This window comes from Danio rerio, chromosome 20 (genome assembly GCF_049306965.1).
Source record: "Danio rerio strain Tuebingen ecotype United States chromosome 20, GRCz12tu, whole genome shotgun sequence".
Classification (NCBI taxonomy): Eukaryota; Metazoa; Chordata; class Actinopteri; order Cypriniformes; family Danionidae; genus Danio; species Danio rerio.
This window is the reverse complement of record NC_133195.1, coordinates 30,427,272-30,454,229: the sequence shown is the minus strand read 5'-3', so window position 1 is coordinate 30,454,229 and position 26,958 is coordinate 30,427,272. Positions and strand designations below refer to the sequence as shown.

Here is a 26,958-nt window from a genome sequence, read left to right as displayed (position 1 = left end):
TATCAACGTCATTTGACGTCGTTATTGGACGTCAATATAATGTTGCTCTTAGATGCTGGCTGGACATTGAATTTGGTCACCTGAGGTCACGACCTAAAGCTAACCTAATAATAATGTCTTATGACGTTTTGTGCCTGCTGGGTACATTTAAAATAATGAACTAGAGCAGGGATGTCCAAACTCGGTCCTGGAGGGCATGTGTCCTGCAAAGTTTAGTTCCGACCCCAATCAGACACAATTGGGCGGGCTAATCAAGCTCTTACAAGGTTTCCTAGAAACATCCTTGCTGGCTTGACACAAGTTAGAGCTAAAATCTGCAGGACCCTGGCCCTCCAGGACCAAGTTTGGACACCCTTTAACTAGAGTTAGCAAAAGATATTATTGCATTATTGGCCCGTTTCCACTGAGTGGTATAGTAGAGTTTGGGTCGGTACGCTTTTACTATATGGGTCGGAGGCCGTTTCCACTGTTTAGAGGTACCAAAACGTTAACCGTACCATACCACTTTTATGTGACCATGCAAGGGTATCATTGGCAGTGGCAATACAAGCCTGATCAGGGTGACCCATACTGATCTGTACTGCACTGAACCATACTGCTCAGTGGAAAGGAGGCACAGACTTACATTTTACGAAAGATCAATTTTAAATAAAACAAAATGAATTAAAAAAAACTTCTTTAACATTCTACTTAATTAAAACAATCTTGCATGGCTGAGAGTAAGTAAATTAACAGCAAATACCATTGCATTTAAAGGGATAGTATACTCTAAAATTTTTATTTACTCATTATTTTACTAACCCTCAAGTGGTTCTAAACATTTAAGGGTTTCTTTCATCTGTTAAACACACACAAAAGAAAAAATAGTTGAAGAAGGAAGTCGAACACGTATTCAATGACTTCCATAGAAGAAAAAAAAATATCAATAATTACAAGTTTACAACATTTTTTTCAGAATATCTTCCTTTGAGTTTAATAGAAGAAAGCAAAGGGCGAGTAAACGGTGTCAAAATTTAATTTTTGGATGAGCTACCCTTTTAATTCACACATGACTAAATCATCTGCATTCTAGAAGCATCCTGTGGTTTAAATGAGCCTATCCAGACAATCCATCAACTCATGAAAGATTGCCAAGAAAGATCACAGCCAAAGCCAGTGCTAAATAACACATAATGAAGCGACTACAAAAGGACCAGGTGGCTGGAAAGTGCTGTGAAGTGCACCTTCAAGAGGACCCTGCCTGTAAACATATGACTAGAGTGGGTGGAAGATGTGTTATGGAAAGACTCTCCATTACTGGAGTCAGCATGACCAGCTCCCGTGAGGACCAGACACCCACAGTCATGACAAACAGACCTGCCTTAAAAGGAGATCATGTAAACCAGACTAGAGACGGGCATTGTGGGCCTGTGATCCAAGGCAGAACTCGGCTGTTTTGGAACATATAATTAGGGATAATGGAGAAGAAATTCAATTACCTGGGTGTAACGGAAAGAAAGACTGCAGCAGAGATGTCACAGATTAGGCCATGTTTTGAGTTTACATGCTGTCATTTTTTGGTTAAGGATGTAAAAGTACCTCAGCTTTAATTTATCTAATATTACATTTGCTTTGAAACAGCTGTTTGTAAAGTTCATGAATAATTATTGTTTCCTATGAAAAAGAACTGCCAAATCAAAGTTGTCACCACTTCCATTTTTGATTATTGAACTGAACTGGTTATTCTGTAATCAATATGCATAATGACAACCTTAAGTCTCCACTGTTATTGTCTAATTTGACATGTTCATGTCAAGAAAAAGCATTTAAGTCTCTTATATCCTACCTACACTCTTGCCGTTAATGAGATAATTTGCAAAAAAAATAGTAAGTATAAATCTCACACTCAAAAAAACTCTGGTATTTTAAGGAGAGCCTAATCTGAAGGAGCCTTCTCACACTTCTCACATTAGACTTTAATCATGACAATTTTGCCTCTTATGTCTTGACTTTGAGATTGTATTTTTGTTCATTTTGGTGTTCCCAATGTAACAAACAACCAAAAAAAAAAAAACCCACAAATGATGAACTTTCAGCTAATGTTATGCTTTCCATGAAGGCTTTGTTGATCAGGTAATCCAGGTAATAGTATTTTTTCAGATATTGTAAATTGATAGACCAATCACAACAGACTGGGAAATTGCAGATTGGCAAATCAAAGCAAAGCAGGATCTTGGAAATAGGGTTTAGAACAGGGGTGCCCAAACATTTTCTTATGAAGGGCCAAAAACCAAATATCATTGATAGCTGTGGGCCAAGGGTAAACTTACCAATATAAAGTTGCTATGGGTGATTTCCTTTATTAATTTCCTTATATTTCAAAATAAATAGAAAACTAAACTATTTAATTGTATTATCTAATTCGGTGTAACTTTTAAAATGATAACTTATTGCGAGTGAAAACATAAACAATCATATTTATAACAAATTTATAACAACAAACAGAGGAGTTCTGTTTGGCTGGTTTTAGCTGTTTGACCAACCTGGTTTTAGATGGATTTTGGCCATTTCCAGGCTGGTTTCTTAGCTGGTCAGGCTGAAAAATGACCAGCTAAATCCAGCTAAAACCAGCTTGACCAGCCTGGTTTAAGCTGGACATAGCTGGTATTGGCTGGGCTCCCTGCCTGACTAGGCTGGTCAATCTGGTTTTAACTGGTCATTTCCCAGCCTGACCAGCTAAGACCAGGCTGGAAATGGCTGGAAACCAGCCTGGAAATGGCCAAAGCCCCTCTAAAACCAGCCTGGTCGACCAGCTAAAAACCAGCCTAGGCTGGTTTAAGCTGTTTTTTTCAGTAGGGGTACTATGGGTAAATTGAACGGATGCATTACTGTTGTATAAAAAAAAAAACTTTGAGAAAAAAGTTAGATTTAGAAACCCCTAAAGCTTTAAATACCTCTGACATTTAAAGGAACGCATTGTTTATATAAGCTATAGGCACATTTAACTTGCTCAGCAATTTCACTTCAGCCTGCTTCACCACCGTCCTTTACACTGGATTCAAGCTAATCTTTAAAGTACGCTATGCATTAGCCTTACTAACTATTCAGACTACCTTAGTGTTAGATGATGAGCCAGGAGACAGAGCACATTCTACACTTAGCAAATTATTTAGTTATATTTAAAAACCTAGGTATTTGGCAACATTTAATATCTTTGATAAAGAGACTCAAATAATAAAAGGCACAAATTTGTCCTCTTAATTAAAGATAAAAAGAGGACTGCAAGAGCTAGAGAGTTAGACGTGATGTACACGTAAATGAATTTGCCAATTGCTACATAGTTCAGACTCAGAGGTAAATTTTCAGTTGTTTTTATTGGTTTGTATGCCTATTATTATAGATTCGTTAGAAACACTTTAAGTAAACGGTATACAAAAATGGAAAACATGCTGTTAATTTTCAGCCAAGACATTATTTACCTCATGATAAATCGTTTTGCGAAATTGTTACCTGGCGCGGGAGGGGGGTGGTAAGGTAACTTCTAGTAAGGTTATAAACGCTCTTATATAAAAAGAAGACATAAACCATATTAACTATTACTTATTCAGCACTAGAGCGCATTTTGTCGGCCAGGCAGACACATTAAACTTCTCAACAGCTCTCGTGTAATAGTATTGAGCACATAACCTGTATTGAGGTCATACAAGTTGCAAACGCATAGATAAGCATAAAACAGTGCCACCATGTGGATAATTAAATAATAGCAGAAAGAAACATGTAAACAAGACCTTACAGCCAGTGAGCTTTAGGCTTTTAATGAACAAATACGCAGAAAAACAAGTTGTAATCAACAGAAAAGCAATTCTGAAAATATTTTATATGAATTTGCCACCTGCCGTAAATTATAAGGTAAACTTATAATACAAATTGTTGTTGTTTTATGTCTACATTAAATATGTAAGGTACAATTCTTTGAAATGTTAAAAACAAAAGTTTGGACTCATTATAGAATACTTGTCAGCTCCAATCAAGGGTCTTTTCATTAAATAGCTTCAGACATCTTAGGTATTTACCCAATGAGAACGAAAAGTTCCTTTCCACGCTAAGCTAATTTGGTTGGACAAATACAGAGTTTGTATGCGTCACAGTAAGCACCACATGAGGTTTTCAGGCATCTAAAGATGGTTTCCAAAACCACAAGCTCATTGGCTGCAAAGGCATTCAAGCTGTTAGAGGAACATGTAGGCATTAAAAGGCTTTTAACCAGACATAAACTCATTTGAGAGCCTGAGATAGGGCCTGTTTGGGCATTTTTCACAGATAATTATAGCAGGCTATGTATGGGAGGGATGATTTTTAGAGTTGAGCATTGAGAAAAAACATTATATGGACATACAATTCAAAAAGAGATACACCAAAAAGACTGAAAATCTCATGTATGCAATATATACATATAGGTTAGTAAAACACTGTAAACAAACTCTAATCAAGGGACATATAACCAAAAAAATGCTAATTTTATTTACTCACCCTCAGATAATCCATGATGTAGGTGATATTTTTTCTTCAGTAGAAATTGAAGCAGCATTTGTTTAAGCTGATTCAAGTCAGTGCCTACAAGCAATTTAAGAGTCCAATAAATGCACACACACACAATAAAAAATTAATAACTGTTGCTCCCGATACTACATTGAGGTATTATAAAGAGAAAAAGGATCAGTCTATGCAAAAAAATTAACATTATTTACAACATTATTACCTTTAATCTACAGCTTTGTCATGCAATCCTGAGCGCATCTGGAACTGGAGCTTCCTGTCATTCTGTACATTAGCAATAATACATTTCATCACTTAAAAAACACATTGCATGCTAACAAAAGAAACTCATGAAAGCATTGCATTGTCAAACAAAATTAAGAAAAATTATTCATAATGTAAAAATTTATGTTGTTGATTCCATTTAGTTAGTTTTACAAACTAAAGTTGCTACCGACTGTATATATTGACAAGTTGTTGCCCTCCGATGTAAATATTATAAACAGGTTAAAAATAAAGCAGTAGTGTCATTTCATAAATCTTAACATTGCAAAGATCTTCATAATATTAAAAACATTATTTAGTTTGACAACAGAAAGATCTATTCAAGTCATTGTGTGTGATATGGTCGGTTAAAAAGGGGGATAATGCTTCCCGGATGGGTTTGGAGTGATGATTTGCATGGCAAATGTTATGCTGCTCACAGGCAGAAGACTATAATAATTCAGCAGTGGGCATGTAGTCTGACTACAGCAGATACTTCATGTGATGAATTAAACATTGTAAGATCAAACATTTAAGGCATCCAATAAGACAATCTGGTTTCCATATTTAGTAAATCTGACTGTTAAATACATCACACAAATAAGCAATTTTGAATCTTTTATTTTAAATCAAAGAACAAATGAAACACTGAAGGAATTAGAAAAAATATGATCAAAACTATATTTGCATATATTCCTTGCAATAATCTCTATCGCTCATATACACCTTTCCCCCCGCTTTAGATGACAACACAGTTCAAATACACCGCTGAATGGCCAGCATAAACATTTGAGCCGTTTGTCTGTAAATTTGGTCCGTATTAATAATAATAATAACCCTTTTTATTTAATAATCTCTACCAACAAAGAATACAAGTGAGCAGCACAGACCTCACTGTCTTGCTATACTTTTGCACAATCCCTACATTGAGTTGTGTTAGCCGGAAGAGCTTAATTAATGAGATAGTTCATCCAAAAATGAATATATACTCTCTATTTACTCACCCTCAAGTGTGTCCATTCCATACCTTAATGAGTTTCCTTTTTGAGTTGAGCACAAAACAATATAATTTGAAAAATGTTAGAAACCATTGACTTCCATAGAAGGAAAAACAAATACTATGGAAGTCAATTGGTTTCAAAAATGTTTCAAACTAACTCCTTTTGTGTTCTACAGAAAAAAAGAAACTTGAACAGGTTTGTGACAAGGGAACGGTGAGCAAATGAAGTTTCAGTTTTGGGTGAACTATCCCTTTAAATGTGACAACTTATGCCAAACAGAAGTGTGGAGCACCAATTGTCCCGAGTTCAGCCAGACTGTCTGCTTTTAATCCAATCATTCACTGTGTCTAGATTAATCTCTATCATCTCATAGCCTAGATGAACACCAAGAGAACTTTGAAAAAAACAAAAACAAACCAACCTGATATTTCAGACAAGATATTTAAATGGCGAAGTGCTTGTTTATTAATACAAACATGTAATAATAATTTACCCTACACCCTTGTGCAAGCATTGTTTCCACATACTTCACATCAAGCCACAACAATGTATGAACCCACCAAGCAATTTCGTGTTTACAAAACATCTAATAGACGTCTTGGCTAAAACAAGACTAAATTTGGGCTGTCAGTGAAAATCTAAAAGACAGCTAACATTGTTGTTGCGAGACGTCAATTCATTTTCACTGATAGTTCAAATTTAGCTTTGTTTTAGCCAAGAAATCTATTTAGATGTCTTTTAAACGCACAAAAATGCTTGCTAGGAAATATCAGAAATGTTAAGACCTCTTAAAAGCCCATTTAAGCTTTAGATGGATAAAAGCATAAAGCTTGATTGCCTAAACAAATTCAGCATAGGCCGATACATACTGTATACCAGATAATCCTTGTTAGAAACAGATAGTTTACGTATAAACCCAGATATTTTACATTTCCATTTATATGAATATTAAATGAAGATCTTTGGGATAGGGAAATAATTACACACAATAAATGTTGCTGCAACTGTTCACATCAATCACATAATATGTGAATGCAAGCTAAATAAGGGATGAACAGATTGCATAGATTTCAGGGTTTTGTATGAGTGATTATCAAGCATGTACAGAAAGCTGAAAGCCATCATCATGAGTGTTTTCTTTGCTTTTCATCAGAATTGTTAGTGTTCTGGTGCAAGGAGGGAAAGTGCCTTTTAGCAATCCATATCATAGCAATCCATCCTCTTTTCATTTCCTTTTTTAAAGGGATAGTTTACCTAAATATTACAGTTCTGTCATTTATCCCCTTCATGTTCCAAACCTATACTCTTGTACAACACAAGAGAAGATGTTTTTAGCAATTTTAAAAACAAATTTTAATAGATTTCATTACAAGTCAGTGGGTTTTAACTTTCCCTGCAAGGACACTGGACATTAAATAAATGAAGATGTTTTTTCTAAATATATATTTAGGAGTTCTGCAAAATATGACTTAACATGTTTAGAACAACATTAGAGTGAGAGAACAGACGTCATTTGGGTAAACTATCCCTAAGCGCAATTCAACATTACATACGATAACAGGTAAAGACACCAGAACAACTTGAAATGAAACAAAACGGAACAAGTATGTGCTGTGTTCACTAGAAATAAGAGCACCACCAATAACAAAACACAGTGACCCACCTAACAAAAGTTCTTAAATACTAAAGTAAAAATGATGACAGAATGTCACAAGCCAATGTGCATCATCATTAAAGCTTCATGAAGTAATCAAAACGATTAGCCTTGGGCCAATTTCATAACTACAGATCTAAATAGCATTTTCAACTGAAACACCACTGATAGTGTGATTTAGTCAATATCTAGACTTAACCAGTGTCTGGATATCCATCTCTAAGAATTAGAAAATGAAGACAAAAGCTTGAGGCACTATAACCCACCAAAAAAAAAAAAAAAAAAAAAAAAAAAAACATTGAGCAACACATCCAGAATTTGCATACACACAGAAAGTGCAGTTGTAAAGGTTACGATTGGTGTCTAAGTGCATAGATTGGTTCTCACATTTACAGTATGGCTTATTTTAAAGATTCAAGGGTAGCAGAGAGAGGCCTCTCATTGTCTCTTGGTGTGCTTGGAGTTGTAGTGGCTCCGCATGTCTTTACGGAGGCGAAACTTCTCTCCGCAAACGCCGCAGATGTACAGATGAACATCCATGTGCTTCTCCAGATGTTCACCGCTGGGGAAAATCTGGAAACACACCTGGCAGATAGTCTCTCCGGCAGACAGGTGAGAGATCATGTGTCGAACATGATCATGTTTGAGGAACGTACCCTGATCACACACAGGACAGACATATCGCGCCATTCCCTTGTGCATGTCAGTGTGCAGCCGAAGCTGTCGTTCACGCAGAAACTGTTTCCCGCAGGTCTGACAGGTAAACTGCTTTTCCTTGGTGTGCACAGTGTAGTGCTCCCGCAAGTGACACCTTTGGTAAAAGCCCTTGCCACAGATTGCACAGAAATGCTTGCGCCGATGGTCTGGCTCACCACCATCTTCCAACATGACGGGTCGGAAGGGCTCCTGTTCCGGGCAAGCCAACGTGTGCTCCACTGCAAGACTTTCGCTTTCAAATATCAAACCACAGAGTGGACAACGAAAGCCCAGGTCAGCACCTTCCAGCAAGTTTTCTTCCATAGCTTCGGCATCTTCAAGTAGAAGCGAATCTTCACCTGGGGAGTCCATCTCGGTACCTTGGGGTTCACCACAGCGCTCTGCATGCTCCTGCAGCTGTCTGCCTTTAATGAGCACTTGGCCACACCTTCCACAGGCACAGATATGTCCCATGTGGTTGGAGATGTAATGAGCAGACTGTTCCTCCTCCGTCAACAGGGCTCCGCATAACTCGCATGGTATGCATGTGCCATCTTGCTTTTCCTCTTTGATTCGATGTACCTTTAGATCGGTGTCCAACTCTGTGCTTTTGCCCTCCAGAGCATCCATGGCAGACACTCCAGGATCTTCCTCACTGTCAAACTTAATCTGATCTGCAAGATTGTCTTTGAATGCCCTGGTACGAACTTTGCAGCTGCCTAAGTTAAGGTTCCCAACCTTTACAACCTTTATAGTTTCCAAATCAGTCTCGGAATCATCGTCCCGTTCCACTTTAATGGTTATATTCCTAGAGAAGGCATTTTCACTTTCCATGCCAGAGGCTACAGACCTGATCACCGTCTCCATGTCCGGCTTGTGGTCCGACCACTCATCTTCCCCCTTGCAAAGTGTTCTCTGTTCATCTGTACCCTCTGAAGTCGAACTCTCGGCTTTGCCATTGTCACTGTAAACCTCTTTGCTGACTTTGGGTGTTTGGAAAGCTTTGCGATTGGTACATGTGAGGATGTGTTCAATGAGTAGCTTTTCACAGCTGAAGACAAAGCCACAGTCATCGCACGTGTATGTGCGACCAAATCGAGGACGTTCTTTCATGGCAGAGCTTCGACCTGATGTTCTCTTTCTCAAGTCACATGGTTGGTCAACAACGGTCTCTGAGTGTGGTGGAGGGTGTGGTATGACCACATCTTCAGCAGGCCTGACAGTTGAGATGTTAATGGTCTGACGAGCAGTTGTGGTTGGGGCTTTCGTTGCACGTTCATTCTCAGAAGGGCTCGGCCGTTGCTGCTCAAACATTCTAACGCCAAACATCATCTTGCCTCCGACCACACTGGATGAGGACGAGGAGCTGGATGATGAAGAGGACGATGCAGAGGATGAGGGAGTGAGATTAGATGTTCGGATGTCTCTTAGGTCCTCGAGTGAGTCTGGGATGTAGTACATTTGTAGGTAGGCCATAGATGCTTTCAGTTCCTCAAATTCATAGTGATCCACAGCAATTCGGCCAAGGTACATGAGCTGCAGGATGAGATCAAAACATTCTGCGCTGATCTGCATGTTGCTAAGATCAAACCGGGCAGAACCTTGTTGATCCCTGATGAACATCATTCTGAAGTAAGAACTGCAGGCAGCCAACACGGCCTTGTGAGCCCTGAAATAAATGTCACCTATGGCAATGCAGCAGTCACAGAGGAAACCCCACTCCCTTTGATTGTTGAGCTGCTGCAGGACATGCTCACTGTGGCTTGGCCTTGCCATTACCCTGTAAAGAATCATAAAAAAAAAACTTAGTACGTCAGCATGGCCCAAGTCTGAAAAATCCTTTTCACAGACAACCATTGGCAATGTCTAGCATGATAACCTACTGGTTAGCAAAATAAATGGTTCAGTACATGGATTGCAACGTTCTGAAGATTTTTAAAAAGTGTTTAAACCAGTTTTTAACTTGACATGCTGTTTAAAAAACATAATACGCTTATTTCACGCGGCCGCCATTTTAAAACACGAAAGCGAGGCTGCGGTGGGAAGAAACTCGGAAGTATAGGATCAGCACTGTAAACATTGCAGCAACATGCTGTACTAACTATACTACAAACCCCAGCTGTTGCCACGACTTCAAAATGCAGATATGGTGTAAACATCACCTTAATATCATTCAGTTCAGTTTAATTTAAACAATTAAAAGCATAATAGGCATCAAACAACATTACAATCCCTTTCAGAGTAATATGTCCAAGTGTCCTCCTAGGTTTCAGGTCATGGCAGCAGGTAAACACTGTGTCGACGCTTCCCTGCTTCAGTCTATGTAACCCGGTATGAGATAAAACAATGCAGTCCTCTGTAGCACACCCTCGTGTTGTCTGTAATAGTGTTGTCCGGGTACTAAAGTTTTAAAAACGTCCAATTCCCACTAACATTTAAGCGCCGCTGAGCACGCTCAAAAATGCCGCTGATATGCCACAGTATTCACCGGTGCTCAACAGAAATGACTGTGATTGGCCGTAAAGGTCATTAGCTCACCGTTCTTCACCGAGTGCAAACACAGATACACAAACCTTGGAGTGTTTAAAGACGTGAAGATCAGTCAATTCATCAGCAGATCGCTTGTCTGTGTTTGTACTCAGTAAACATCGGTGAAGTTTGGTGAAGTGATGATCTTCACGGCTAATCACAGTAATTTCTGGTGAGCATGTGAACAAAATGGCAAATCAGCGCTGTTTAAGAACGCCATCAACAGTGCTTAAATGTTAATGGGGAATGAAGGGTTTTTTAATTTTAGTACCGAAATTAAGTATCGTGACATGTCTAATATAGTGAATGAATCAGTTCATTAACTTGAGTTTGATGAATGGCATCTAAAACGTGTGTTTGGGAATAAAAACATTAGCTGACTAGTGCCATTTCCCGTAACTTAGCTGAAAATGAGGTCCAATATGCCTTTTTATTTTCACTATTCATTTAGAACGGACCTTTGAGTCACTCGGAAGGCGGTGAAAGTATAAATTTGTGTCGATTTCTCTTCGCTAATAAGATAAACAGCCAGGTACACAACATTCTTGTGTGACTAAGGCAATACTTCCCGGTTTCTTCCCATCGCAGTCTCGATTTCACTGTTAAAATGGCGGCCATGTGAAATCAGTCCATACACAGCCAAATATGCACCTAACTTAAAAATTAAATAAACTAAATAAACAAAACAAAAACCTACTCTTATAAGATGGTCCTATAATGTGTCTTTTGTAATATATAAAGAACAGCACACTAATTCAAGTATAGTCAAAAAAATATCTACATTAAATTAATAAACTATCATTCAAAAGTAATGCTCAATTAGGCTGAATTTATGTGATCAAAATAAAACAAAACAAAAAAAAAAAACTATGAACTTTTACTTCTATTTAAAATGAATATGTTCTATTGTAATTTTGTTAGCATTTGAATACTTTGGCCAGATGTCAAAGGCATTACTCCAGTTTGCAGTGTCACATGAGACATCAGAAATTATTATTAAGTGCTAATTGGCATTATCAGAATTGCAAGCATTCTTTGGTGAATAGAATTCACAATAACATCATTTATTTGATATGAATTTTTGTAACTATAAATCCTAACTGTCATTTTGATAAACATAATATAATGAAAAAATGAAACAGTGTATTATAGCTATAATAAAATCTATATACAAATAATTAAACACAATAATTAACTAGAAATATAATCAGTACTAAACAACTTGTCTACTTTTTAAACAACAAAAGAAAACTATTTTTCATAAATCATGTATGCACTGCACTGTAACAGCCCAGGTAAGACTGACTACAGGGTAAAACTTGGATTAATAAATTCTGTTTCATAATTAATTCATTTATAAATAATGGAATAATAATGTAAGAATGATGGATAGCTTATAAAGTAGGATTATTCCCTATGTAAACTTCTTCAGTAAAACAACAAATATATTCTAAAAAATATATACGAATGGTTAAAAACTATACACAAATTAGATGACAGAAAAAGATCGGAACCTTATTCAAATTAATAAATGGAATAAAAGAGTTGGTTTAAACCGTGCTGGTTTACATCGTTAGAATCCACCATAAAGCCAAACCGAGAGGTTTACATCCCGCCCCCGCGTTCTCATTGGCCTATTTTAGAGACCGAATCATGCGGGCGTTGTGGCTGTCAATCATACCGCACTTAAAAGTAAAATCTAACTACTTGGACAACACACCAAAGATCAGACCAAACGACTACCTGTAGTGAAAACATAAAGTTTCAAAATGTTGCGTTACTTCAGAGAAAGCAGAGCAGAGTCTATCTGACCATTGTCGTAGGGAGATCTCTCACGCAAGCATGCAGTGCCACCCCCGCGCAGCTTCCCGCACATACGCTATGAGCTTCGCATTACTGCAGCTCTTGTTTACACGCAAAACACACTGAAAATACTCACCCACGGTAATGGGCGCTAACTTGAAGCGAACGGCAGAATTCGAGTAAAAACACAGAGCGAAGAAGTTCCACCTCTTTTGCCTTCGTCCAAGCGAAAACTTGGGACGAGAATAGCTAATCTCGAGGGCGAAGCCCCTTCTGTGCAGCGCGGATGAAAGAACTTCCGCACAGCCGCTCTGCGAGCTCTATCACCGCACTGAGATCCGGCCCCGCTCACGCAAATCCAGCCCGCCCCAGCAGCACGCGCAGCACAGTGAAAATGCAACCAAACCATCTGTGAAAAATATGCTCTTCTAGGCGAACATTCGGGTTGAAAACTATAAAGAAGCATTTGTGTAATATCATTAAGGCTATTTACAGTTTACCATATAAAAAACTATTTAATCTGGTATTAGAGCATTTAATGCTAATATAGAAAATATAATTCAAATTAAAAATTAAAAGTCTTTGCCCAGCTGTCATCACCAACCTGCCTTAGAAAACGGGTTTTCAACATCAAAAAATCTATTCGTATAAAACTGCAAAAGAAATTTAATTACAATTCTCAAATAATTTAAATGTATAAATAAATACTTAACAATTATATATATATATATATATATATATATATATATATATATATATATATATATATATATATATATATATATATATATATATATAGACACTTCATCATATCTGTTAGGATATGTGAAAAATGTTTTAATCAACATAAATGTTTTTTTTGCAATTATTAATGTCGTTAAACTTGTCTCTAAGTATGGTTAATACCATTTTGAGGAAACCTTATAATGACGTGAATTTGCATATTGATTTTAAACTTATCTAAAACTGTTTGTGTGCCCCTCAGGTCTGTAAGACCCTTTACAAAACACTGCCGGCTTGCTCTTTCGTCCATGCAAGTCGTCAAAGGTTTTATACTTCACGCTTTTAGTTCAGCGAGACAATAGCCAAGGCTAAAGCAGCTATACGGAGCTCCAATTAGACAGAAATTAACAAAAAACGAGCACATAAATACAAGCCGGGCGCCTGCTTTGTATGTTTTCACTATGCGTTCGTCTGGATCAGCTAATGTACAGTACGGTCACGTGACGGATAACAAGCTAAGCCGTCAATCGCATAGGAAGAAGCGCGAGACCATAAGAGAATTTTCCTGCTGCAACAAACACGAAATTATTCCCCCTTTCTCTCGTGTAGTTGGTAAGAATGCATTTTATTGGGACCGTGTGAATGCATTGTGTCTGTGCTTTGGTTCATGCATGTTTTGTTGGCCAAGGTGCATGAAAACGTACACCGTCTCTTCGACAACACTTGATCGGTGTAGACCAGACGTGTGAAAATTATTATGGTTCTGTCGCGGACTGATCTGCTGGTAATCAGAACAAAAATATCAGAGAAACACGAGCTTAGTAGCTTCTACACGGTGTGGGGGTATTATCCATTCATTCAGTCATGACATTTTTCTATGCGACGAACAATTGCTGTTTGTAAATGTCCTTTTTGTGTAATGATTTTAAGAGCCCCTGACAGGTATTGTCAGATCCCGGTTTGCCTGCAAAGGTAAACCGCAAACATTAAACGCAATCCAGTCGTTGCATATTAAGTAAAGTGTAATCGATAGAATGAACCATTCTTCTGCACAATGCTACACACATTTAGGAGAACGTACCGCTTCAGAATACTTCTTTGCAAATCACCGGATAGCATGTATAAGTAACGCGAGAATGTAAGTACAGATGCGTTTCACTATTTAAAATGGGCAATTCTAGCCAGATGTAAACATCTGGTTCGTCTCAGAAATGGTCAAAATGTTATGGCTATTTTGATCGATAGAGGTCGCCAGTCACTAAGTCAGGCTCTGAGAGACTCAATCGGTTGATTCTAGCATATCAAGTAGGCTACTTAGGAAAATATGGATCTCCACAAAAAAAAAACAAAAACATTTTAAATATTAAAATCAATTACAATTAAAACTTGATAAATAATCTAATAATATATTTCATGAAATATTATTAATACGTTTTCTCAAGGTTGTTGTACTTGATATGAACAAAAGAGAGCAAATTTTTTAAATTTGTGATGTGAAATAAACAGACAGAAAAATTGGACTTTATAAAGTAAAAATATTGTATTTGCATTTGATTAAATATAAGATACATAATTTATATAACTAGAAACGTTAGCTGATTAAATCACATTGATTAATCAAGGTAAATGGCACTACAGTAACACAACATGAGTTGTCTGTTCAAGTTCTGCCTAGGAATCCAATTGTCTTCGGTGTTTGTATGTTCTGTGCAACAGGTTGAGATGGACGTGTCTGGCCACAGTCTGTTCCTCCTGCAGCAGCTGAACGTCCAAAGGGAGTTTGGCTTTCTGTGTGACTGCACTGTTGCCATTGGCAACGTATACTTCAAGGCTCATCGTGCAGTCCTCGCCGCCTTCTCAAACTACTTCAAAATGATCTTTATCCACCAGTCCAGGTGAACTCAAATTTATTTTGAAGTGTTCTAATGTGTAAGTTCTGGATTGAATGGTCATTGATCATACAATGGTGATTGAAAATGGAAAACATCCTACAGTTTACACAAATGTTGAGGTCACTGCTGATTCCCTGTTGAAATTATCAATGAAATAATCATTTAAGCATATTTCTTAAGTTACTTATAAATGACAGTATAAAACATGTAATTTTATTTTTTTTATATTATTTTAATATTTGAAAAAAAAACACTGATTAAAATCAGAGAACACTTTCAGATACTTCCTAGTCATTGGTATTAATATGTCACCAGGTGGTAAAGTTACTTAATTATTAGACACACCACATTTAACTGGGAAACTAACTTTTCCTTCTAACTAACCTAATAAGTCCCCCTAAAATGCTGGTTGTCCATAAAAGACAAATGCAAGAGAGTACCAACAGGCCCGTAGCCAGGCTGGTAAAAAGTGTGGTTCTTTTATTTAAAAAAAAAAAAAAACTGGACCTTTTTGCAGGTATTCACTTCATTTACTACTTATTTATATACTATCAGTAAGGACTTATTTATGTACTATATTTCCTACTTATTTATGTATATAAGTACTGCCATTTTTAGCTAGATTAGCTTGTCGGATGGTCATCATAACCACACTTTTTGATGTAGTAAAAATATTTATGTACTAAAGATTTAGAATAAAGAAATATGTAGAAAATACTTATTTTTAAAATACAAATTTATTACATATATTATTGGCGGGGGAAAATTAATCTATTAAAGTTTTAAATTAAAAACTGTAGCTGATTGTGTCATTCATAAGGCAAATAACAAACTGAGCAGCACATTCAATTTTCAACAGTAAGAATTTGGCCATTTGAATACTGAACAATTAAAACATAATAATAATATTGTAGAGCTTGCCGATTTTTCTAGCGTCTCTTGTAAAAAAGTACTTTTGAAAATTCCTGGATAACAACAATAGCCTAATTAGTATTCAAATTAACTGTATTACGGTCCGCCTTTGGTGCTTCACACTTATTTATAGGTGATTTCTTTCTTTCAAGAATAAAGTTCAATAATTTAGAATAAAAGTTCCTTGTAAAATGTTTTCTTTAATTAGCAATATAGTAGGTCAGTAGTGAAAGATGACGTCACTTATGTCAGATTCCGCTTGCTCTTAAAGCCTTTTATGGGTTATTTTCAAAATTTGTAACATTTTCAAAAAATGTATGGGACAAATTCTACACCTTTGTCAGTGGAAGGTGGATCTTTGGAACCACCCAAACCCTCCCTGGCTACAGGCCTGACCAAACAATGTGATCGCCACTGTATGCAAAATGACTGATAGAAAAAGCATTCTTTGCATGTTAATAGAACCCATCTGACCAAATGATAATTATTAACCATCATTTAAAGGAAAATAAATTGTTAACTCTATTTTAAATGACTTTTCTCTTATTCTTAGTGAGTGCATCAAGATCCAGCCCACAGATATTCAACCTGATGTCTTCAGCTATCTGCTACACATCATGTACACAGGTATGGGTCCTAAACAACCTGTAGACCAGGGCAGACTTCAGGAAGGCATCAAGTTCCTCCATGCGTACCAGCTCTGCCGTAAAGCAGGCGAGAGTGGTCCTGATGCATCCTCTGATGCCATCCGTATGTCCAATCTGTATGGCATCCAGATCTCTTCCCAGCTGGCCAACAAAGAAAACTCGGGCCTGAAGGCTGGTGGCTCACGGGACCCTGAGGACGGGCGTTCCAGCACACGGGCCGATCGCACACATGGCCGTTTAGCACTCGCTGTAGGGCTGGAGGGCATTGCATCTGAGCAACACCCTCAAAGCTTTCATGCCGCGTCTTCGGTGGCCTCGGGGGACGACTCTGACATTTCTGCACGGATCAAACAGGAACGGGTAGAAGAGGAAGAACAACAGGAAGGAGACAAAGAGTCTTCAGCTCTTTCCCCAGCCCAGGTGAGCCCCTGTCAAGCGGGTCTATTCAGAGATGGCCCTCTGGCACTTTTGTGCCCTCGATGTGGGGAACGCTGTTTGTCACCTGAAGGCTTACAAGAGCACCTTTTTACCCACGCAGCCTGCGCCCTCGAGTCTAGCACACTGATGGAAGGCCCGTCAGAGGACAAAAGCGGGGAACACGCATCCTTGGAGGAAAGGCGGCCTCTTAAGGAGCCTATAGACTCTGGTAGTCTGGAGGAGGCTCTACGGCAGAGTCAAGCCCTGGCTGATGAGCTGGCTGTTGAACTCAGGCGAGGTGGTGGGACTGGGAGGAGCGCTAGCCCATTGGCAGCCTTCACGCGAAAGAGAAAGATGGCCTGTGCTGTCTGCAACCTCCGTTTCTCTCAGAAAAGCCAGCTGCAGGAGCACATGTTTGCCCATGTGGGAAAGCCTCTGCGATATCATCGCTACAGCCGTTTCTGCGGGCAGCTGCTTCACGGCTGCGAGGGCCAGCCAGATATTACCACAGCCACGGGAGACGAGGCAGCCAAGGACACTCAGGATAACGGCAGCTCCTGCTACTCTCTGGACTCTGAGATCTCTCAGGAGAGCGTAGATGCAGTGACTGTGGAATGACAGTGTTTGACGTATGCAAACACACAAGGCCTGCTAAAGGAATATTCTGGGTTCAGTACAAAATAAGCTCAGCTGACTGCATTTAGTGGCATAATGTTTTTTTTCCCACAAAAATATACTTTTTTTTAAGTTAAGGGATTGTAAACAATTTAGTTTGGCTGAATTTAAACAAACAAATGAAGTTGAATATTATTAAATTGAATTTGTTTGTTTAAATTCAACACAAATAAATTGTTTGCAACAGTTTTGCATTTTTTTTCAGTGTACCTCCTTTTAAAAAATATATTAAAAACAAAATACTCGAATACTGCGAATGGGACAATTCAATTCCACCGAGTAGACTTGTCCATCTCAATATTTACCTTGCTATTGTACTTGCCCTTTGCAGAGACCCTAATGATGATGAAAACTTTGGGCTTCAGACCGCTCTCAGCTTGAATATGCACCTTAAGTGGATTTGCACTAATTAGTTTCCCCACCAGATGATAACACTAGGATATAAAGTAATGAAGGAGACGCTTTAAAAGCAGGCGTCGATGTTGACTGCTTGTGTAAGAGCGTTAAGGATTCTAGTTCGGTAACAAGTAAGATATTTATTTATCAGTCAATCCTACCCCTTCTGAAGAGAAACAACTCAGGCACTGGACAAATATGACATTTAGGATTGGACATCTGTCCGCCAACAGTGTCCTCATACTGTCCAATGAAATATTTATTTGAAAAACTTCTTTGCAAAAAGGAAATGAATATATTCTTTGGGCGTAACACAGTGAATCATAAAATATACAGTTGAAGTCAGAATTATTAGCCCCCCTGTTTATTTCTATTTAACTGAGAAAAGATGTTTCCAACACATTTCTAAGCATAACAGTTTTAATAACTCATTTCCAATAACTGATTTATTTTATCTTTGCCATGATGACAACAAATAATATTCGACTAAATATTTTTCATGACACAGCTTAAAGTGACATTTAAAAGCTTGACTAGGTTAATTAGGTCAACTAGGCAGGTTAGGGTAATAAGGCAAGTTATTGTATAATGATGGTTTGTTCTGTAGACTATTGGAAAAACAATTGCTTAAAGGGGCTAATTATATTGGCCTTAAAATGTTTTTTTTTTATTTATTAAAAACTGCTTTTATTCTATCTTAAATAAAACAGAGGAAACTTTCTCCAGAAGAAAAAATATTATCAGACATACTGTGAAAATTTCCTTACTCTGTTAAACATCATTTGGGAAATATTTTAAAAAAAAAAAGAAAAAAATGAGAAGGGAAGCTAATAGTTTTGACTTTGACGGTATATAAAATTTTAACAGTTCAAACAATACACAAATCCTAACAAGAAGTGACATATTTTTGTTTTGTAATTTGTTTATAATTTATCAAAAAAGGCCACATTCACTGTCATTACAAATCAAAATAGTTTTTTGTTAATCAACATTATGCCATAAAACCCGGAATATTCCTTTCAATGACTTTGTTTTCTGCCTCAGCACTTCTGTCCTGTCTTTAAGTCTCTGTCAGTGTTAAAACATACAAGAGTTTTGTTTAAAACTTAGTGTTGATGATTGTAGTGTTGATGTGTAATGATGTTGCTGACTTATGGATGACTGAACACTGTTTTATCAATTACACATTTAAAAAGAAAAAAATTAAAAGACAAGCACACGTACATCAAACTGAAACAGCACTATAAAGTGCCACATTTGGCAAATTACCAGTGAAAAGTATTCGTTTCCAGAGGCCAGCTTAAGCTAATACTATGTGATTATTTCTTGTATATTTTGAGTTTTGGCCTAATGAGTGAAACTGACTGAGCGTAGAGTCTAAATGATTTCTTCCCCAAATCAAATTTCCTATGAAACTGGTTCAGTGCCTTAGAATATTTTTGCCAAACATCTCTGTAAAGCACTTAAACTATCGCTCAGCCAGTTTAACTAAATCCAGTTATTTTAATTTTTTCCAGATAACAGTGAATAGTGCCTATTTTTGCAAAGTTATCCAAGACATCTACACAATCAGAGTAATCTATCAAATGAATGTGCAAATGGTGCTTTTCTTAAAGCTTTTTGATATGTTGAAAGACTCTCGTGATTATATTGTGTATGGAACAGAGTATAATCCAAGTTTGCTAACAATCTTGCTACAAAACCTGAGACAGTGCATAACTACAAAGATAGGACAATAGCACTGTAAATGTCTAACAACGCATCTAGACAAAAAAAATGCAATGGCACAGCTTCAGTCATATTTCAATAACAGACGGGTCATTTTCAAAAGCTAATGAAAACATGACAAAAATGTTTTATTTAGAATGATTTATCAACTTTGAGACATCACTGATATAAGACATGGTTCTTTCGTGCTGTATTTGAGCTGTTGAAGCACCACCATTTGCAGTAATATTCACTGAATACTCAAAGCTGGTGTACTGTGATGAGTATTTAAAATCAGCAAAACTTGCATTTGTGTTATTTGTGTGACTTGTGTAGTGCATTTAAACAGTCTCTTTTCGATTTGATTCATCATCAGCACTCGGTGCCATAGTGTGATAATGTGTTTGGTTATTTTTTTAAATAAATGGCACACTGAATAAACTGTGATTTATAATGTATAGGCTTGCGTTTTATGTTTGTCAGTGATTTCACTGCATCTGATAATTATGAGATAGTTCAGCTTAAAATTCTATTATCATTACTCACCATCAAGCTCTATCCCACCAAAGGTGATCAACAGTATATATGTTTTATGTCTGTCTATATCAGAGATGCCCAAAGTAGGGCCTGCGGGCCAAAACTGGCGCATGGAAACCTTTGATTTGGCCCACCATTCATCTGAAAAGAGATTGAGAATGAGAGTGAGAATAAGGAGGTGGTAAGGGTGAATGCCTTTGACAGATATTATCATTTCTAGTTTAACATAACTTTTAGTTTGTATTATTTGTGAGCTACAAAAGCCACCTGAAACTAAACGATAATATTAGATGTTGTAAATGAATCAGACTTTTAAAATGTAGATACTGTAACTCGACATCTGCGAGCAAATCAAGCTGAAGGCAGGTGCAGCATTTAGCATTGTGTTATAAATTGGATTGTTTATGTTTTTACTAAAATAAGTTAAATATTATATGTTTACTGGGTTGGTTAAGATGATTTAAAGCAACATTCTATTTTTTTTAACCAAATAAACCAAATAAATTAGGAAATTTCCCTTCGTCAAATTTATTGTCATACAGTTAGGTATATATTCCTCCCACAGCCCTCAATCAAGTTTGGTTTTTGGCCCTTTATAGGAAAAAGTTTGGGCACCCCTGGTTAAAATAAATATGTATAAAATGTATAACCACACTTTTTTATAATTTTTTATGAGCATTTCACAGAACACAAAAAGTCAGGGTTTTAAAACTATGCAAGGCTGAGTTGATGATAACATAATATTAATTTTTGTGTATTCCTGTACCTGTCCATCTTGTAGTAACGTCTTAGTGCCACAAGAGAGTAGTATACAATCACAAAATACAATCATTTCTCCTCTGCCAACTCGGTGTAATCATTATCCTTACACATTACTCCCAAAGCCATGTACAAACCAAGTCATGTACAGTACATGTTTAGTCATTAAACACAACATTTAACAACTACTGCGGGCTTCAGTCAATGCCTTGTTTAAATGCTAAATGAACAATCTATGCACACATTTGGGACCTCACATCACATATTTTTATAAAAACATTGCCTAGAAGTTGACCAGAGCCAGTTTTACACAACATAAACAAATGGCTCAGTGTCATGTTGGTGTCGTGTGGGATATTCATTGCTACAGAAACTAGAAAGCAGTGACATTTGAAACAATGTTGCAGTATAATATATATATATATATATATATATATATATATATATATATATATATATATATATATATATATATATATATATATATATATATATATATATAAAAACATAAACAGAAAGTTAAATTTAATAATATTGCACAATTGTGAAAAAAGAACAACAGGTTACAGATTAAAGTTACAGTATAAAAATGACATCAATGTGGAAGGATATTTATACCGCTGGTCAAAATTATTAGTCTCCCTTTTCATTTTTTTCTTTTTTAATTATTTCACAAATGATGTTTAACAGCAAGAACATTTTCACAGTATGTCTGATAATATTTTTTTTTCTTCTGAAGAAAGTCTTATTTGTCTTATTTTGGCTAGAATAAAAGCAGTTTTTAATATAAAAAAAAAAAAATTTAAGGTAAATATTATTAGCCCCTTTAAGCTATATTTTTTCGATAGTCTACAGAACAAACCATTGTTATACAATAGCTTGCCTAATTACCCTAACCCGCCTAGTTAACCTAATTATCCCAGTTAAGCAATTAAAAGTCACTTTAAGCTGTATAGAAGTGTTTTGAAAAATATCTAGTAAAACATATTTACTGTCATCATGGCAAAGATAAAATAAATCAGTTTATTAGAAATGAGTTATTAAAAATATTATGTTTAGAAATGTGTTGAAAAAATCTCTTAAACAGAAATTGGGGGAAAAATAAACGGGGCTGTTAATTTTATATATATATATATATATATATATATATATATATATATATATATATATATATATATATATATATATATATATATAATTTTATTTACAAATATTTAAAGTAAAATGTTTATACACGTAAAAATGTATCATCTTAAGTCTAAGATATACACCATTTTTTGTGTATGCAAAAATCCACATACAGTGTACATGAGGCCAATTTTGTCTTCAGAATAGCATCTGCAGTGTTTGTGTGTGTGTGTGTGTAAGCGGTGCTTCCCAAACCAGGATGATGCGTACTGGCGTCATTTGCGTCTATGACGTTTCCAGGAGATGAACAGCTGAGTTCAATTTGTAATGAGTCCAAGCCTTTAAAAGCGATTTGTAGTTTCTGGGTCAGGAGGGGTTTTTCTTGGTTTTTGATTGCAGGTGCTGCTGAGCCGCTGGCCAAGGCTATCGTGCCGGGACGTGGGCATGATGTTGTGCGCGAGCGAATGACTGGGAGGGATAGTTGGTAGTGCTGGGGTTTCCCCGGACTAAAGTTTCGGCGGCCGCTGTTGACTTTCCAATCGCTGTATCCCACGTCCGGTAGCGGGTAAGCGGGCCAGCAGCACAGTTATACTGTTGCGGGGTCATTGTGTGTGCATTGCATTTTGTTCGCCGGGAGTTTGAGTGAGTTTGATTGCTCCCGGCGCTTGTACTCTGTCTGTCTGTCTGTGTGTGTGTGCGTGCGTGCGTGCGTGCGTGCGTGTGTGTGTGCGTGCGTGTGACGGGGGATGAGCGCAGGCTAGCATTACGCTCCGTAAAGGAAATGTTAAATGACGACGGCTTGATATTTAGCTGGAGTGGCATTGATGGTAGCTTATGATTTGATTGCTGTGTGGAGTCTATTTATGGGTGTTATTTATACATTTATATTTATGAGATTTACTGTGTGGTGTATTACAACTCTGGGTTGATGTGAAATGATGATGTGTTGCACAATTACGGTTGATACCCCTTGTTAAATGCCTTGTGGTGGTCATTTTAATTGCCTTACCTAATAATTTTTATGCAGTCCACTAACAATCTTTACATCATGAACTTTATGTCCTTTTGATTCCCTACCTGCTGCTCCCCTTGTGTGGAAATTTAATCTTTAGGATTATTGTATAAAATAAAAGTGAAATTAGTATTTAAATGAATTGAGTGTTTGACGTTTACTTGATTATTGTGGCCCAAAATAAATACTGTATTTTGTCCAGCAAAGAACTTGTGTTGTGTGTGAATACTTTATTCCCTTTTTGGGAGGGTTACAACTTGGCGTAGTTTTGGCAGTCTGGACTTTGGGCAATAATCAGGAAAATGTCAACCACACAACAGTTAGACCAGTCACCTTCTACATCTGGTGAGCAGCAGCAGGGGGCTGATAGCTCACCTAATATAGCCCAGAATCAAGCCATGCTTATGTTTCCTTTGATGATGGGGACACCATGGTGTCAAAAATTTAGTGGGGAGAAAACGGCACAGGAGAATAATTTTCAGGATTGGCATAATATGCAAAAATCAATGTTTGATATGTACCCTTTTTCAGAGGCTCAAAAAGTTTCAGCTTTAATAAGTAATTTAGATGGGGAAGCGAAGAGGGAAGTGTTAGCTTTGCCGATAGCAGAGCGTGTAACATCAGGACAGATATTGACATTTTTGAAAAATAATTATGGGGATACAGTCCCTCTTGCAACCCTTCGTTCCCAATTTTTTACTCGTAAACAAAGGACCGATGAGAGTGTGAGACAGTTTGCATTAGTACTTCAGGAATTAAGTAATCGGTTGGAGAGTAGGGGAGATCACACTACTGGAGGCTATGTGTTACGGGATCAGTTTATTTTGGGACTTTTTGATGCCGGGCTGCGGAGGGAACTTCAGGGTATGGTAAGAGCATCGTCAGATATTGCTTTTGTTGATATTAAACGAGAAGCCATCCTACAAGCAGATGCGTTTGGAGAGGTAAGGCAAGCAGTAGCTGCAACCGTACAAATGAAACCAACTCTAGATACAACCAAATTGGTAGAGGAAATTAAACAGGAGGTATTTTTGCAGCTGAAAGGAGAAATAAAAGAAATAGTAGCTGGAATGATGAGTGAAGTCCGTGAAGGAGTACAGAATATGTGGCCTAAGAGTGAGGGTGTTAGACCGAGGTATGAGTTGATGGGGGGTCGAAGAAGTTCTGATCAATTCGACCATCAGGGAAGACCTCTTTGTCGGCGTTGTAAACAAGTGGGTCATATTGAAAGACGTTGTAGGACTGTAGAAGGACCACAAGGGCCTTTAAACTTATAGAGCCCACTGTACAGGCCCAAACGGTGGGTACATCAAGTAGTGGCCAATTAGAAAAGAAAGATCACCTAATAGGACAATGTCCAGTCGTGCAGGTAGAAATACAAGGAGTTAAAACATCTTGCTTAATTGATACTGGCTCGCAGGTAACCACATTGACTGAAAGTTATTTTAAGAAACATTTCGAGACCGAAGGGCCAACGATGTATCCACCCATTCAAAAATTTAACCTAGTGGCTGCTAATGGGTTAGTCATCCCATATATTGGCTACATTGAGGTGGATTTAAATATTTGTGGCAAAGTCATACCAAAAAGGGGCGTGCTTATTGTCAAAGATTCACACGGATCATCATATCCAGGGTTGATTGGCATGAATGTAATTAAGGAATGTAGAGAATTTTTAATGACAAAAACTGGAGATGATTACCTAGGCTCAGAAAGTGAAGTACAAGTTAAAGTATGGCGCCAGATGTTTTCTGTGTGTGAAGATTTATTACATTTTGCTGACGAGTCGGGGCAGATAAGTTCAATTTACTGGCCCCAGGGAAGGAAAAAAATAATACCACCACAGTCAGAGATGGTGATCGAGGCATGTGCACGGGTTCGGCCTGATAAGAGGGATTATGTGGGTTTGGTAGAACCATGTCCAGATGTATTGCCAGGGCAGTTATTGGTAGCCCGATCGTTGAGTACAGTTTCAAAGGGAAGGGTTATGGTTAGAATTCTTAATCTGTCCCCAGTGGCTGTGATCCTCTCCCAACGCTGCCGGATTGGACAGCTTTCAGATGTGGAGTTGTGTTCTTCTGGCCTGCAAGGAAATGTGGAATTAAGATCATTAGATGATGACACTGTGGAGGTAAGCGTGAGACAAAATAGAGTGCAGGATGACGAACAAGTGCAGATGCCATGGCCTGTTGCTGTACCGTTAGATCCACAGCAGTTTAGTCTAAAACAACAAGAGATGATTTCTGGTTTGCTGGCTAAACATCAGAAGGTTTTCTCAGAGCATGAGGAAGATTATGGATTTACAGATAGAGTCTTGCATGTAATACCAACAGGTGATGCAGCCCCAATTAGAGAACGTTACAATAGGATTCCACCAAAATTGTATCAGGAAGTTAGGGGACTTTTAAATAACATGCTTGAGAATGGTATTATTAGGGAGAGCTATAGCCCCTGGGCAGCACCTGTAGTGCTTGTCAGAAAGAAGGACGGCACCCTTCGTTTCTGCGTAGACTACAGGTGTCTGAATGGTGTTACACATAAAGATTCATATCCTTTGCCTAGAATTGAGGAATCACTAGCCTCATTGAAAAAATCTACAGTGTTTTCAACTTTAGATTTAGCACATGGGTATTGGCAAGTGGGGGTGCACCCAGCTGACAAAGAGAAGACCGCTTTTGTTACCCCAATGGGGCTATATGAATTTAATCGGATGCCAATGGGGTTATGCGATGCTCCAGGAACTTTTCAAAGGCTGGTTGAAAGCTGTCTTGGGGATCAAAATTTTGAAACTGTGTTGCTTTATCTGGATGATATAATTATTTTCTCCTCCTCTTTTGAGGCTCACATTGACCATCTGGACTTGGTTTTTAGTCGTCTTGGGGATTTTAACCTGAAAGTAAAACCAACTAAGTGTTCTCTGTTTCAGAGCAAAGTGCATTATTTGGGCCATGTGATTTCAGAAGGAGGGGTGTCACCAGACCCAGGGAAGTTGCAAGCCGTGGAGACATGGGCGGCTCCTCAGAACATTACCCAGCTTCGGGCCTTTTTGGGCCTAGTGGGTTATTATAGACGTTTTATAAAAGACTTTGCAAAGATTGCAGCACCACTGAATTCAATGTTATGGGGGACATCTAAACGACGAACTCAACCAGCTGCAGGTAAAGCAAAGCGTTGGGCATGGGGGGAGATGCAAGAAAGCGCCTTCAAGAAATTAAAGGAGAGCCTCCTGCAAGCACCCATATTAGCATATGCTGATTTCCAGCTGCCATTTGTGCTGTATACGGATGCCTGTCAGACGGGTTTGGGAGCAGTACTTGCTCAGGTTCAAGAAGGGAAGGAGAGAGTAATTGCTTATGCAAGCAGAAGCCTACGCCCTACGGAGAGGAACGATAAAAACTATAGCTCATTTAAATTAGAACTGCTGGCTTTAAAATGGGCTATAGCGGAAAAGTTCAGGGACTATCTTGCTGTGTCTCCCTTTACTGTGTTCACAGATAATAATCCGCTGGCTCACCTGAATACGGCTACGCTGGGGGCAGTGGAGCAACGATGGATGGCCCAATTGGCTGGATTTCAGTTTGATGTGCGCTATAGACCAGGACGGACAAATGGAAACGCTGATGCCCTCTCGAGATGGCCTGGGAAAGAGACAGATGGCCAGTCTATAGAGGATGAAGCAGTGCCATGTGGT

At 37.8% G+C, this 26,958-nt stretch overlaps 2 protein-coding genes across 4 annotated transcripts; one reads left to right on the top strand and one right to left on the bottom strand.

Moving 5' to 3' along the window:
- Positions 1–5,384: 5,384 nt before the first annotated feature.
- On the bottom strand, positions 5,385–20,509 carry zbtb1 (zinc finger and BTB domain containing 1). 2 transcript variants are annotated; one of them, XM_073932348.1, is made up of 2 exons: positions 20,378–20,509; positions 5,385–9,910 (listed from the first exon to the last, which is right to left on the bottom strand). In XM_073932348.1, exon 2 carries the CDS (start codon positions 9,904–9,906, stop codon positions 7,873–7,875), a length of 2,034 nt encoding a protein of 677 aa, XP_073788449.1. In that variant the 5' UTR covers positions 9,907–9,910; positions 20,378–20,509; the 3' UTR covers positions 5,385–7,872.
- On the top strand, positions 13,691–20,289 carry zbtb25 (zinc finger and BTB domain containing 25). 2 transcript variants are annotated; one of them, XM_021473377.3, is made up of 3 exons: positions 13,691–13,797; positions 14,902–15,080; positions 16,543–20,289. In XM_021473377.3, the coding sequence occupies exons 2-3, from the start codon at positions 14,908–14,910 to the stop codon at positions 17,669–17,671; spliced, it is 1,302 nt and encodes a 433-aa protein (XP_021329052.1). In that variant the 5' UTR covers positions 13,691–13,797; positions 14,902–14,907; the 3' UTR covers positions 17,672–20,289. The 2 variants fall into 2 exon arrangements, with proteins under 2 accessions (XP_021329052.1, XP_021329051.1); XM_021473376.3 differs by lacking the exon at positions 13,691–13,797 and having other exon boundaries at positions 14,676–15,080.
- Positions 20,510–26,958: the final 6,449 nt, after the last annotated feature.